Source organism: Prunus persica, chromosome G5 (assembly GCF_000346465.2).
Source record: "Prunus persica cultivar Lovell chromosome G5, Prunus_persica_NCBIv2, whole genome shotgun sequence".
Classification (NCBI taxonomy): Eukaryota; Viridiplantae; Streptophyta; class Magnoliopsida; order Rosales; family Rosaceae; genus Prunus; species Prunus persica.
The window spans coordinates 12426550-12441390 of NC_034013.1; the positions used below are offsets into that span (position 1 = coordinate 12426550).

The following is a 14841-nucleotide window of genomic DNA, read 5'->3' on the forward strand; positions in this document are numbered from 1 at the left end:
ACAAAATTATTTGCAGAGAAACATAATAAAAAGTGAAAATACAGAAAACTGTAAATGTGAATTCAAAACCCTAACCTAATATATGAAACGTGACAAAAGGAGAGAGAGAGAGAAAAAAAAAAGAAGGGATGCTATAAATAAAGTGGCACCGTCCATGGTTATAAAAATCAAAGTTACTAACTTGCGCAAGACACAAGCATGGTGATCTACTGAGGTGGCTACTGGCTACTGGTTAGGGTTCTTTTAGGGCTGAAAACCCAGGGAGGGTGGCGCAAGATAGCAACGAGCTTTTGCTATTCATATGTTATGTATGAATATATTTATATAAGTTTTCATTGAAAAAAGATATATGTATTATATATATTTATAGAAGTAATAATGGGGACAGGAGAATTTGCAGAATAATATGATTGCCATTACGATGAATATTAGTAGGCTGTGTCTGTGTGTGTGTTGGTTTGAGAGTTCGCAGAGATAAGGACGTCTGGTTTTGTATGTTCTTGTGGCTTTTGATGCCGACCATGATATCTCATGAGTTATTCCATGTGTTTGTCTCGAATTGGAACTATTTTTAACCACTTTCCTTTTACTTTTATTTTTCTGATAGATTGAAAATTTAGTCGGAAAATAGTTTTTTAATATGAACTTATAGCTCAAGTGGTAGAGCACATTATTACTACTATTTGATGATAAAATTTTGATTCTGACACATTTTTAGAATTCAAATTAAAATATAAAAACTTCTAACATTTATAGTTTTGTCTAATTAATTTGAGAAATTTCTTCAAAATAAGGCAAAGGGATGTAAAAACGGAATAGTACATAAAAAGGGAAATATTTATGTTTTTACTATAATTGTTTTCGGGTAATCTTCTCTAATTTTATATATTTTATTTAATCTTTCTTTCTCTCTCTAAACTAGGTCTGGTTCGATTTGGTCTCTCACGGTTTTTATATTATGAAATTTGACTTGATTTTTTGCACCAACATTTAAAAATATAAAAGAAAAGCCAAACCAAGTCATGTTCGACCAAATTTGACGGATTTTCAGTAGAAACACCCACCCCTTCTCTTAATCTCTATAGTTACATACAAGCTTTCACAATGGGAATTTGATTTAGATGCAACAAATCTTTGTAATGGGCAATAGCTCTATGTCATCACCTTCCAAATCCCAATGAGATTTTCCATATGTACATTGCCATTGCTTCAATCAGCTTTGAAATCTTTAGCTATATTGGTTTTGAAAAATTTATTGTAAAATAATTTTCCCAAAAAAAGAAGGTCATTATGATTGTCACACAACATAAGAAATTAATCACCTTATTATATAGAATCACCTGACTTTAGAGGTTAATTAAGCTCACAATATTCTCTAACAATTAATACTCTTTCACTCATTTGGTGCATTAAAATCAATTCCTCCAATACAAATCCGCCATCTGTCAAATAAAATAAATACACCTTTATCTTTAAGGAGTAAATTACAAAATTAAACCAGAATTTTCCCAATAATTATGCAATAAAACCCATGGATTTTCCTCTCCATTTTCTCATATCTCACGACATCTCAACATCTCTTGTGATTGGAAAAGCTTCTTCCGAGAAAATCAACTATAATTACCGGCTATAGGCGGTAAACCAACTGAAAGGGATTTGGGCGGACCAATGGGACCAGTCACCGGCAAGTCCAAGCCTCCAAGGAGACAGAGATATTAACACAGTAAATTAATACCCGAGATCTCAGTGTTCCCCTTCATCTTCGGAGCACTGTATCAGATTTCTTTTTCGTCTTCATTTTCATTTTCATTTTCATTTTTGGAGGTTTCATAAAGACAATAATACAACCAACATTTATAGAGACCACAGAGAGGGAGAGAGAGAGAGAGAGAGAAGCAAAGCAAACCACCACCATCTTCTATATATATATATAAAACCTTTCTTTTAATCTTAAACTCTCACTCTCTAAACCGACCACTTTTCAGCTTCAAAAATTTCTGGCAACTTAACACTCGTAGTTTTGATAAAAATACCCTCTTTGGTTCTCCAACAGTCATCCCTTTGGTTTGTTTTGTTTGCCTCGGCAGAAAGCAACTGGCTTTGGTTTTCTTAGTCTGTTCATGTTCAAGGACAAAATAAATTACAGCGAAGTAAGAGTTTGGGTTTTTGGGTTCTTGACTGAGTGACTGAGTCAAGCTGCTTACTGGTTGACTCGGACCAGGGTCCTCTTATGGGCTTGGGTTGGTGAAGTTTGGGATTGTTTAGGTGGTTTTGGATAGTGCAATGGGTGAAGCTGGGAAAAGTTCTGTGATTAGAGAGACACTTGAGAGTCTTTGTGTTAGTAATGGGTGGTCTTATGGGGTTTTCTGGCGCTTTGATAAGAGAAATTCCATGTAAGTTTCTTTTTTTTTTCCTTTTTGGAAAGAAAATACTTCCGTTCTCCTTTGGCTGCTGATTTATTGTTTATATAATTTGGTTTTTCCAACTTAGACTCTGTTTATTTTTTCAAGATGCATTTTCCTTCTTCACCATTTCACTTTACCCACCCCCTATTGTGTTACAGTCTTTCTTCTTGTGGGAAAAAAAGGGTACAGGTCTCTTTTTACATGTAGAATGAAATCGTAGAACAAATGAGAGTTTGAAATGTTCAAATTTACTTGTTATTCTTGTTTTCATTTCAAATATTAGTCATTTATGTTCTGCATGCTAGCTGTTTTACATTTTCCTTTGTGAGATCAAGCTTCTATTGAAACTCAGATTTGATATTTGGGATTCTTAAGGTTTTTAATGGTTTTAATCTGACATGAATTGGCTGTTTACTAGGTTTTTCTCATAAAAAATTCTGGGTTTGAAATGCTTTAGGTTGTTGACCATGGGAGATGCATATTATGAAGAGCACATGGGAGCAGTGATGGACAGTATGCTTCCGCAGGTCCACATGCTTGGAGAAGGGTAAGTTCAATATTGTACCACATTTTTTCCAAATTTCCAATAGCTTGTTTTCTTTTTCCCCATCATAGAATCCATTAAACTTGAAAGCAAAATTTCCCCACAAAATTACTTTTGTTTTTTTAAAATAAGCATTACAAATGTATAACAGGGCTGATCTTCTTGTTGTTGTTGTTTAAAACAGTATTATTGGGCAAACGGCTTTCACGGGGAAGCACCGGTGGATGCATTCAGATGCTCCTAGCGGAGAATGGAGTTCATGCAATTCTCTTGAAAGTCAAGATATGTTCCAGGTATGTTCTTCAGTTGTTAACTAACTTAAAAAGTTAATAGGCCATAACAGTTCTGGTGGAATTGCTCAAATTTTTGCGATATATTCATAACTTCTTTTTTTCCCCGGTAAATGGTGATTATTTGTTTACTTATCTGCATATTTACTGCCATTCTACAGGATGATTCTGAGCTCAGGTGCCAATTTTCTTCTGGTATAAAGGTATCGTCATTTCCTTTTCAATCTGTTTTTCTTTCTTGAAAAGAAGCTTGAGTAGTTGAACTTTATGATAAATCTATGTGAACTCTTTACCTTTCACAGCCTTTTAAAGCTAATATTTGTTGTGTACATTTCTTCATCAATCCATAAGTCATATTTATTGACACTTATATTTAATTTGCAGACAATTGCGACAATCTCTGTTGAACCACGAGGAGTAATTCAGTTCGGATCCACCAAAAAGGTAGTTGAATTGAAACATCAAACTGGGATTCAGCTTTCTGCATTATGTTCATTTTGACATGTCAACGTTCTTATGTTCAAATGAGACCATGGTTGCCAAAATCTAGATTTGGTGTTCGTATATTGTACTTTCAGTATAGTAACACCAACCTCTGTGTAAATATCCATCATGGGGTATAGCATGGTTGAATACTTCCTAACAATACTGCTATTACATTTTGCAGATTATGGAGCGGTCTGAAGTTTTGGATGAAACAAAAAGGTTGTTCTGGGAGATGGAAAGTCTTGATGGGCTTATTCCTTTGGAAAATGTTCCATCATGTTTGAACAATGGTACTAATGATCTAAATGAGTTGTTTGCTTCCTTAATTTCATCTGGGAATTCCTATAATGGAGATGTCACCTGGACCCTTGGTGATAAATTTAAAGAGCTCCGAGGAAACGATACTTCTGCAATGAATTTACATTCTACATCATCTGATGACATTGGCTCAGCTGATAAAACCCCTTGGTTTAGTACATGGAGTACTGAGTCTTCTTATTTGACTTCATTCGACCCGCAGTTGACATCTGAAATTAGGGTTCAGGATTCTCATGAATCTTGCAGAAATACAGCACAGAATATTCAGATGGAATCAACATTCACTTCATTGGCTGACTTAGCGAAGCCTATTCAAGGCAGCTGTGGATATCAGATGGATAACCAGCATTCTCTGCATGGTTTCCCAGTGGAGTTTAACCCAACTGATTTTACTACAAATATCTCTAAATTCTGCCAGGTGGATGATCTTTCCCAGTGGTTTGCTGCTTCACCAGAACAGAACATCAATGGAATGGCAACCACACTGAATGATGACCTCTCACAAGTAATGGAAAGTACTTCGGGGTCATCTGGTCTGGTTAAAGGTGATAGGTTCATTGATGCTCCAATCGAACATCCAGATAATTCCATGCACAGTTCCATTACAAATCCTTTCAATGCTGGTGGACATGAGAATTCTGTATTCATTCAGAATGCTGAAAATGGTTTGTTTGATGGTTTGGGACCAGATTTTGGTTGCGGTCAAGTAGGGGAGTGTTGGGAAGATATTATGGTGCCGGCAGTCAGTGGTGGCTACTTGAACACTGGTACTGCTTTGACCAAATGCTTCTCAGAGCCAGAAGTTGGTTCCATGACAGCTCCTCGGAAAGGGTTGTTCTCGGAATTAGGACTGGAAGAGCTTTTAAATGGTATAAGTACTACTACAAGCTCCGTGTTTAAAAGCAGTCTAGAGGACCTTTCATCCACCACCCGAAAAAGGAAATCAGAATGTTCATCTGTGAACAGTAACCAGGTTCAGTTTGCAAGGCTTGCTGGCTCTAGTGGGAGCATGCATTCAACGGAGCCTTTGTATAACCTGGACAAGACAAACAGTCTTGTACCAAAGAAAGATTTTTTCCCAAAATCACAGGTCGGTTTATGGATTGATGATAGCTATAGTGTCAACGCTAGAAGTGCTGCACAAGATAAACAACAGCAGGCTGAGGAACACACAAAGACCACCAGGAAAAGGGCAAGGCCTGGGGAGAGTACTCGACCAAGGCCCAAGGATCGTCAGCAGATCCAAGACCGTATGAAAGAGTTGAGAGGGATCATCCCCAGTGGTGGCAAGGTACTTAATCTTTATTTTGTCTTTCAATAGATAATAAGATGGGAAAGTGTTTGATTCTTTGGAATTTTTTCTTGAAAGAGATACAAACCATTTTCTCATATTGGCAGATTGTACAATGTGTTTCTAGTGAAGTTTTTGACATTCATATGTTTGGTTGATGCAACAGTGTAGCATAGATTCGTTGTTGGACCGAACCATCAAATACATGCTCTTCTTGCAAAGCGTGACGAAATATGCAGATAAACTTAAACAGGCTCATGAGCCAAAGGTTAGTTGATTTAGTTATTTCTGTTATATACAGAACAAGCCAAATATGTTTGATGTTTGTTAACTAATGGGACAATATTTTGGATGGATTTTGTAGCTAATTGGCAAGGAGAATGGTGTGGTTCTAAAAGACAACAACAACCGATCTGCTGGTAATACATGGGCATTAGCAGTCGAGGGTCAAACAGTGGTTTGCCCTATAATAGTTGAGGACCTTAGTCCACCTGGCCAAATGCTTATTGAGGTATGTAAAAGGCATGAGTATTCTGTCAACCTTAATGTTTTGATCTCTCCTCCTGACTGAAATATTTATTGTTTCTGTTGCAGATGCTTTGTGAGGAACAAGGTTTCTTCCTTGAGATAGCAGACATAATCCGGGGCTTTGGGTTAAATATTTTGAAGGGGGAGATGGAAAGTCGAGAGGATAAGATATGGGCACGATTTATTGTTGAGGTAAACCTCAAGTGAGATTTATATTAATGATGTTACAGAGTTTTTCCCATAATTTATATTGATGGAAATTTATTATACTTACTTTCTGAAAAAAATGAATTTTAAGCTTTCCTCTCTATTCTCTTCTTACCAAGATATTAATCTTAAACTTTGTTTACAGGCAAATAGGCATGTAACAAGGATAGATGTATTCTGGTCCCTTCTCCGTCTTCTTCAGCAAACAACAAACAATGTGGTTGATCCAACCAATCTGCCGACTAATATCGTAGATAGCGGAGTTCCTATATTGGATAGTTGTCAACAACAAAGTTTACCTCCTCCCATCAGCTTGTCATGAGACGCTTATCGTATCAGCTTTGGGACGACAGTTTCAGGAATACCTTGAGCATTTACTTGTGAGGACATGCCATGATAGGTGTTCTGGAAACGGAGGAAGTCACGAAAGAAGGGGAATTTGGCTTATCCAGCTTTGGAAGTAGGTGTGAAGTGTGCATATTGTTAGTAGAGAGTAGGACACACCTTCAAAATTGCAGGTGCTATTTTTGTTGCTCTAGTTCCCAATAAGAAAGGACAGGCTTTTAAGGCAAGGTTTTGTATTTTGGTTGTTTATATCTTCAACCTGATGAGAATTAAACCATTTAGAAATAGGCTAACCATTGATCTGTTTCTTGGCCTTTATGTTGTGGCTTAATATTTGATATAGTAATGGAGTGTTGTCATCTCTCTCTCTCTCTCTCTCTCTCTCTCTCTCTCTCTCTCTCTCTCTCTCTCTCTCTCTCTCTCTCTCTCTCTCTCTCTCTCTCTCTCTCACATACACAGAATATAAGGAATCAAGATCCACCATATCATTTACAATGAGAACGACATTACACGGCAATCTTTATATTTGTAATAATGTGATTCGTATCAAAGGGAAATATTTTTTTGTCAACCAATTGACATCCTCTCAATCTGGAATGTTCATTATATGAAATGTTATTCAAATATGTGTCACGATTGACAATCTAACAACGTAACATACTATCTACAACATTGCCCTTGTATTAAAGTTTAGTATATGGGGACAAATAGAGAATCAATATCTCAAAGAACACCTAATATGCATACTATACACCATATAGTGGTAATCAATCATCATGCACTATGAACCCTTCAAGGCTAAAATATATATACTTCTGTCTGGTACAGTTGAAAGTTAGGCAAGATTTTGTTATAGCAAATATTGGTTGTCTGCTAATTACAATTACGGCCTAAAAATTACGTAATTATGATCATAAGTACAACATCAATGTAGCAAATATAAGCAGAAAGGACTAAAACTTTGAGAAATTTTTGTTTTTGTTTAAATAAAGGATTTGAACTTTGGTTTGAAAGGTCTTAATCAGCTTTCGGTAAAGTATGGGGGCACTGGTAAGACAGCTGCTTCTTTTAAAATGTACATGATAATCAATCTGGTGATATTGTAGGGCAAAGCCATGCTTTTTGTGATAGTTGAATTAGCCTTTCAAAGCAGTGCATGCAGCAGTGGAAAGGCTCCAGTGTGAAGAGATAAGTGCTCTTTCCATTCAAATGAAATCAGCAACAAACAATCAAATGCAGCCCCAGTTTTAAATCTATTGCCCCACCTTTTCTTGGTCCTATTCATGACCTAATTTGCCTTCAATTTCAAAATTAAACCCACAATAAAATATATTAACATTTCTAATCCCATATTGGGTTCTCCACTACGGTTTGAAACCCACTAGTCACTCAACTGCTTGGTTACAGGTCTAACAATGGCTGTCTCTAAACAAATGGGGGCTTAAATTTTGTCCTGTCTCTGTCAAACAGCTGGAGCAATTTTGAGAAACTGAGACATACAGATGCCTGGAGCTTGATTTTAAAAAGATGAGATAGAGAAATGGGATTTGGGAAATGCAGAGAGGGAAGAAAACAAGGTTGAAAACAAATTTTCTTGACAGCTGCATATGCAATTAGTTGGGAAGATAAGGACTTTGAGAACAATATGTGATTGCAGTTGTTCAATCAGAAAGTAGCAGAGAGTTCATTATATTATAATATCAGCAATATTAATTTCTTTGAGTGCTGGTTCCTAATTATCTTATCCATGGAAAAACAAAAGAGGAATCTGATCAAAGCTCCACTTAAAACAAAAATCAACAGTGAACACTTGCATATAAGTAAGAATATATTGATGTTGATCACACATGATAGTGCGCTGATGTTTTCACTTTTTTGATGAATTTAGGACACAATAATATGTCACCTCTTCATGAAGGTTTGATTTTAGGTCCATTAAACTCTCTCTCTCTCTCCCTCTCTCTCTGGGGCATTAAGGAAAAATAGGAAGCTTTAAGTACCAGTGTACTTGCAGAATTTCCTTGGAATGAAAGATGAAAAGCACACGTGTCTGCAAATACCAGATATTTACTAGAACAATATGTATACAGATTTGCAAATCAAATTGGGACACTTCCCATATGTTGCTACTAATCTAATTACATCCGGTAAGTTTCCACTTGAAAAATCAAATATTGCAGCTGGACGGTTAAGTTTGCAGCACAAGTAACACGTGCCTTGCACATAATTCTACCATATCCAAAATATCAGTTTTGACTCTTCAGTGCAATTTGGTGCAGACACTTGTATTAAAAAAACGTGCTGCTTTTCCAAGATTGAACACAGTTCTGTTGGTTTAAGAAGTGATGAAAAGGCCTAATTGGATACATTTGTAAAGAACTGTGGGACTAAAAGATTGAAATGCATTTTTACCTGTTCTGAGAGAACAGAGAGTGAAGGATTAATGAAAGTTCTAGATCAACATGTGTCCTTGAGTCCCAACCTGACCTACCCAATATGAAAAAAAAGAAGTGCATTGGCTTCTTGCTGCTGACATTGTCATGCCATTGGAAAACCTTTTTTTATTGTTTATATGTGCTTATTTGTTTATTTCAGACCACTATGAGATACCAAACTCCCACTTAGTATATATATACTCCAATAGTCACTCTTCTTTCCTCACCAAAACTTAACAATTCCTCTGCATGAGAGGTTGAGGACTTTGGCAACTTGACAACTTGGCAGCTTAAGTTTTATCAAGCAGCTCCCAAAGTTGGTTTTGTTTCTGTTGTCATTATCAAAATGGCTCAGGAGAAGGAAGTGGCCAGTGGAATGGAGTGGAGGATAACAATGGCAGATGGGTCATCTGAAGCATTGGCTCCTGATGCAGGGTTTGCCAAAATAGCCTGGCTTGCTTTGAAGGGTCTGATTGGAGGGTTGGTTTTGAAAGTGTGGAAGTTCCTGAAGAAAGCTTGGGACTTGGGACATAATGAACCCAGAAAAGTGATTCATTGCCTGAAGGTAGGGATGGCCCTCACTGTTGTCTCACTTTTTTACTACATGAGGCCACTGTATGAAGGTGTGGGAGGAAATGCCATGTGGGCAGTTATGACAGTTGTGGTTGTTTTTGAAAACAATGTTGGTAAGTTCCTTGTCATGATCTTTAAGCCAATTGAGTTCAACAAATATGCATCTGTAAAATTATTGACTTACCTGAAGCTAAATATTTCATACTGGTTAAAATGCAGGTGCAACTTTATGTAAAAGCATAAACAGAATTTGTGGAACTTTTCTTGCTGGTTTTCTTGCCATTGGCATCCATTGGATTGCAAACCGATCCGGAGAGGAATTTGAGCCTTTCATTACTGGAATTTCAGTTTTCTTATTAGGTATGTAGTCCTATATTATATATTAATGTTCTCTAATTGTGGCTAGCTATAGAGAAGACTTTTCATGGGTTATTTTTCTTATTATTGTTTTTTTGTTCTCCAGCTTCTGCAGCAACCTTCTCAAGATTTATACCATCTGTGAAAATCAGATTCGACTACGGTATTATGATCTTCATCCTCACATTCAGCTTAGTTTCAGTATCCGGTTACCGGGTGGATAAATTATTGGATATGGCCGGTCAAAGAATCACCACCATCATCATTGGGACTTCCTTGTGCATAATCATAACCATGGTTATTTGCCCTATTTGGGCTGGGGAGGAACTCTATATGCTTATCACTCGCAACATGGACAAACTTGCCGGTTCTTTAGATGGTACGTACTTTATTCAAATACCCACTTTTGCTTTCATTAAATAAATACCAACCTGCGGTTAAGTTTAGGCCAATGTCAGTGACATTAAGTGCCCCTATATTTTTCAGGTTGTGTTGCTGAATATTTCAATGATAGTGGAGGCTTTGCTGATAGTGACAAAGAATCTGATAAAAAAGTGCTTGGCTACAAATGTGTTCTAAGTTCAAAGGGAACAGAAGAAGCCATGGTATGTAGCAGGAACATAATTCCCTGGTTTTATTGAGTTACTTAAAGCATTCTCTTTCTCACAGTGGCATTGTCTTTTGTAGGCCAATTTTGCAAGATGGGAGCCTGCACATGGCCGCTTCAACTTTAGGCATCCATGGAAACAATACCTCAAAATCGGGGCATCAATGCGCGACTGCGCTTATTGCATCGAGGCCCTCAATGGTTGTGTCAATTCTGAAAACGAGGTATTTTTCTACGAGTTATATTCTGAACCAAATTATTGTTCCACATGGAAATATGTCAGCAATGCAACATTGACTCAGTTAACTTGAACAACTTCATCTGAATAAACAGGCCCCTGAGTTCACAAAGAAGCATATCAGCAACATTGCCATAAAAGTAAGCTCTGATTCTTCAATGGTCATAAAAGAGCTTGCAAAGACTATGAAGACAATGAAGAAGTCATCTACAATAGATTTCCTAGTTGGAGAAATGAACAATGCAGTGCTGGAGCTCCAAGAGGACTTAAAATCTCTCCCTGCTATATTCATTCCACAGCCACTGCAAGAAGCTGAATGTCCCGAAAACAAGAGCACGGAGCAAGATTCCAAAAAGGCAGTTCCTCTCATGGAAATAATTCCACTTGTAACTTTAGCTTCTTTACTGATTGAAATTGTTTCAAGGATTGAAGGCATGGTCAGTGCAGTTGAAGAACTAGCAGGGTTGTCTGAATTCAAGTCCGTCAACGATAGGAAGACTAATCAAAACCAGACTACTAACAAAGTTGTACCAGATCACCAGGGCGCCCTTCAGAGGGTCTAGAATTTATATAAAGTTCTTGGCAGATTTACGGAAAGGGGCGAAAATACTGAAGAGATGATGTAAAGTTATACAAATCTAACAACTTGGACCCCAATTGAAATCTGTCAATTGAAAATCATTATTTGTTCAGTGTGTATATTTGGATCTGAGATTCTGAATGCATATGGCTACTGGACTTGTTCTGGCAAACTATCACTATTGTACATGTAATAGCATTGTGCTTTCATATTTATAACACATTATGTCACCTGTTGTTCCCCAAAGTTTGCTATTTGATCATACAAGGAAAATCTCATTTCCTGGGTAGAAATTGTTGTAAAGGACAAATACATTTCCATATCCCAAAAAAAAAAAGAAAAAAAAAAGAGAAGTGATTATTGTGCGAAGAAAGGTGTAATGTTCACTAGCAAGATATCAAACATGCAAATAAGAATAATACTAGTCTTATCACATTTGTCTACCACATGATGTGGTAGCTGATATATACATACCACATCAACTAATTAATGTGATTAACACCCACCTACCCACCTTCGTCGAAGTTGAAATGACGCTGTTTTGAACGGTGAAAATTGAAGTATTTTCTTTTTTGATTCCGTTGATTCGAATCAAAGAGACCAAATTTTCATCAGTCACCATAAAAACACAAAGACCCAGCTTTGTTTGCTCACCGAAAAACCAAGCTTTTCAATCCCTTTAGGTTGGGGTTAGGATCACACAGGCGATGCTTATTGCACAAAACTTAGAAACACAACACTTTCCAACTTCGCATCCAACGACATGTCGTTTCCTTGGGCTTAGTCCACATTCATTCATTTAGGCCCATTCCCATATGACCAAAAAAGGAAGCAACTTTCTTGAGTCTTCGACGGACCTTTCTGTTCACTTCACTTCGTCCCTGACTCCAAAACCCTTCGAAGCTTGAACAGCTTTGGCCATGGCGGAGCCTATTATCACCTCTGAAAAACCCTCCACCACGCCTCTTTTGGACCCACCTTCCCGAATCGTCTGCCACGTGTATGAGCTTCTCCAACCCCACCCCTCTTTTCTTTTCAAAGTTCGTTAATTTTGTGTGAATTTTCCCCATTTTGATTTGATACAAGTATTTTTGATTTTCTAAATGCAGTTGCCAGAAGCAATTTTCACAATACACATGCCCTCGCTGCAACTCTCGATACTGTTCTCTGCACTGCTACAAGGTAGGCTTTTTATTGTTCTAGTAATTTACAGAGATTGGAGTTTGGTGTTGTGTTTAATTGTTTTGCAATTTTTGTTGAGCAGTCTCATAATCTTCGATGCACCGAATCGTTCATGCGGGAAAATGTGGAGGGGGAGCTTGGGCAATTGGGACCGGACGACGAAACTAAACAGAAAATGCTGGACATACTGAAAAGATTTCATTCTGAAGAAGAAGCTGATGCCATGGATGATGATGAAGCTGGTATGGCTTATTATTTGTGTTTATTGGTGTTCTTGTTTTTCTTTGAAATTTATGGCTTTCAACTTCAATGAACCTTTTGTTGTATGCTTGGGATTTTGCATGTCATGCATTGTAAGATGGTAGGGTAGTAGTAGTTTCTTAGGGAGAGGGAAGTTTCTGATTGAGGGTTTGCTAGAGTTCGGTCTCGGTATACATGTTTATTGGGGATTGAGGGTGGCTGGAAGAATATGCCGATTTTGATTGATGCTATGCTTACTGATTGTTGTGTTGTTGATGCTATGTGCAAGTTTACTTGAGCAGTGATTGTTTTTCAATATTTGAGTACATAGAATAAAAGCAGCTCCGGTGCAGTTTTGAACCGGGTCTTATTGATTATGCATGCAATAAGCCTAAGTTGGCCTTTAGATAAAATTGCTGATTAGTATCCTTGGGTTGAAGAGTGATAGTTTTCGTAGTTGGTCTAAGGATCACTGAAGCCTAATGAGGGCTACTGGCTAGTTTTTCAGTTTATTATAGACTTCCTAAAATACATTCATGTTAAACTTATAGCCCTTTAGTGTTTTTTTTTTTCTCTTTCAGCAAATTGGATTGCTGACCAGAATCTTCAATATTTTTTTGCAGGTTCTACTCTGTCTGAGGAGACCATTCAAAAAGTGCTTTCTGGTACACTCCTGTCTATCCTTTTTCAATGATGTATTTAGTTTCTGGCGCTCAAGTTCTTTCCTATCTTTCATTCATTCTGATTTTACATTTCAAATCTGTTATAGAAATTTTTTGCACTTCTTAGTTTAAAGTTGTATATTTAATGTCTTACGAATTATCTGTTCTCTGAGCTACTTGCTATTTCCTAATGCTGACACCAGCTGATTCTCATTAATATTTGCAGGAGGTCAAGTTAGTTTTGATGATCTATCTGCAGAAGAGAAGAAACTATTCCAAAAAGCTGTTGTATCCGGTGAACTAAGCAAGATGATTAAGCCTTGGGATCCATGGTGGTTGAAGCCTTCTGCCAGAGCAATAACATTCAGCAAGGAAGGAACACAACTTATCAAACCGCTTGCCAATGAGGAGGAATCAATGTCAACAGAAGATGATCTAGAAAGTAATCAAGCGAGTGAGATTCCACCTGGGCCTGACACCCCGCTGCCTCCAGTCAGCAAGCTTAGTTCTACAAAGCCATCACCAACCTTAGCTGTTCATCTGGTTGACATTATATATAGCTACTGTTTCACACTCCGTCTTTACAATGGAGATTGGCTATCAGACGCCACAGGATCAGCCATGGTACTACTGTCAGTGTCCTCTGTATTGGGCCAAGGTGGACAACCAGAGACCGTCCTGGAAGCTCTGTCTTATTGCCTGGAACAAACCTGCTCTCCTGCTTTCAGACAGATGGGTGGCTTGCAATTTGGACTTGGTCTTATAGATGATGTAATAACCCTATTAACGTTAGGAACCCCTGCTTTGTTGTGCTTGCTTTCTGATCTGCAGAGGATGGTTCAGGCTGGGGAGAGGGAACTGAAATCAGAGAAACCACGAAAGTCGAGAAGAGCTGAAATTAGGAGTAAGCTGAAGGTGGCCGAGAGGAAAATTTATTTCATCATGTGTTGGGTCCATGAGCAACCCGGGGAAGCTTGGTCTTCCTTGGCAGCCATTGTAAAGGCAGAGAAAGGTTCGGCTTTGAATTATGAAGCTGCTGCTTCAAGGCCCGGGAAAGTGGACAAGAAAGCAGAACCAAGAAGCAAGGTTTTGATTCAGGAGATCAAGTGAAAAAAAAAATGATACTGTATTTTCTTTGCATCTTGTTATCTGTCAACTGTTGTATGAGGAGCACAAACAGCTGTTCCTAGTAGAGTAGTTTACAGTTCAGTTGTATAGTTGGCTAATGCAGTTGCAGTCAGTTATTTTAGACTTGTTTTATCTAGTTTTACCAACTAGGAGCTGTAAATCAGTAACTTTTGTTTTCACTGGGTTATCAAAATTCTTTATTTTCACCGACAAAATTTCCAACAAATTTATTAGGCTGAGCGAAACGACGTTGTGGGGGTACTTTAATCCTGACAGTTATATAGTCCGTTTCCCAACCCGCCAAGGCGAGAAATGCTTACAAAACGGGACGGTCAACAACTGTATGTTATACGTGATAATTTTTTTACAAAAATAATTCTATTTCCGTTTCATACAAGATTTTCTGCTAAGTTTCATACAAGGTT

At 37.6% G+C, this 14841-nt stretch overlaps 3 protein-coding genes across 3 annotated transcripts; all 3 read left to right on the plus strand.

Annotated features, from left to right (window-relative positions):
* Positions 1820 to 6787, plus strand: LOC18776034 (transcription factor bHLH157). Its single transcript, XM_020563417.1, has 10 exons — positions 1820 to 2393; positions 2863 to 2952; positions 3134 to 3242; positions 3401 to 3442; positions 3624 to 3683; positions 3907 to 5334; positions 5501 to 5602; positions 5699 to 5845; positions 5929 to 6054; positions 6215 to 6787. The coding sequence occupies exons 1-10, from the start codon at positions 2284 to 2286 to the stop codon at positions 6389 to 6391; spliced, it is 2391 nt and encodes a 796-aa protein (XP_020419006.1). The 5' UTR covers positions 1820 to 2283; the 3' UTR covers positions 6392 to 6787.
* On the plus strand, positions 9115 to 11552 carry LOC18777700 (aluminum-activated malate transporter 10). The gene is made up of 6 exons (XM_007210057.2): positions 9115 to 9535; positions 9642 to 9782; positions 9886 to 10158; positions 10266 to 10384; positions 10467 to 10610; positions 10720 to 11552. Exons 1-6 carry the CDS (start codon positions 9196 to 9198, stop codon positions 11185 to 11187), a joined length of 1485 nt encoding a protein of 494 aa, XP_007210119.1. The 5' UTR covers positions 9115 to 9195; the 3' UTR covers positions 11188 to 11552.
* Positions 12026 to 14622, plus strand: LOC18776942 (zinc finger HIT domain-containing protein 2). Its single transcript, XM_007209134.2, has 5 exons — positions 12026 to 12204; positions 12314 to 12386; positions 12469 to 12628; positions 13250 to 13291; positions 13515 to 14622. The coding sequence occupies exons 1-5, from the start codon at positions 12125 to 12127 to the stop codon at positions 14396 to 14398; spliced, it is 1239 nt and encodes a 412-aa protein (XP_007209196.1). The 5' UTR covers positions 12026 to 12124; the 3' UTR covers positions 14399 to 14622.

Excerpts from the sequence above, each read along its gene's own strand:
- LOC18776034 (XM_020563417.1), top strand. The coding sequence starts at position 2,284 with ATGGGTGAAGCTGGGAAAAGTTCTGTGATTAGAGAGACACTTGAGAGT. Across the intron at positions 2,953-3,133 it reads GTCCACATGCTTGGAGAAGG|TATTATTGGGCAAACGGCTT; the intron begins GTAAGTTCAATA and ends TGTTTAAAACAG. Across the intron at positions 5,846-5,928 it reads CTGGCCAAATGCTTATTGAG|ATGCTTTGTGAGGAACAAGG; the intron begins GTATGTAAAAGG and ends TTTCTGTTGCAG.
- LOC18776942 (XM_007209134.2), top strand. The coding sequence starts at position 12,125 with ATGGCGGAGCCTATTATCACCTCTGAAAAACCCTCCACCACGCCTCTT. Across the intron at positions 12,205-12,313 it reads TCCCGAATCGTCTGCCACGT|TTGCCAGAAGCAATTTTCAC; the intron begins GTATGAGCTTCT and ends TTCTAAATGCAG. Across the intron at positions 13,292-13,514 it reads CATTCAAAAAGTGCTTTCTG|GAGGTCAAGTTAGTTTTGAT; the intron begins GTACACTCCTGT and ends TAATATTTGCAG.
- LOC18777700 (XM_007210057.2), top strand. The coding sequence starts at position 9,196 with ATGGCTCAGGAGAAGGAAGTGGCCAGTGGAATGGAGTGGAGGATAACA. Across the intron at positions 9,536-9,641 it reads TGTTTTTGAAAACAATGTTG|GTGCAACTTTATGTAAAAGC; the intron begins GTAAGTTCCTTG and ends GTTAAAATGCAG. Across the intron at positions 10,385-10,466 it reads AGGGAACAGAAGAAGCCATG|GCCAATTTTGCAAGATGGGA; the intron begins GTATGTAGCAGG and ends TGTCTTTTGTAG.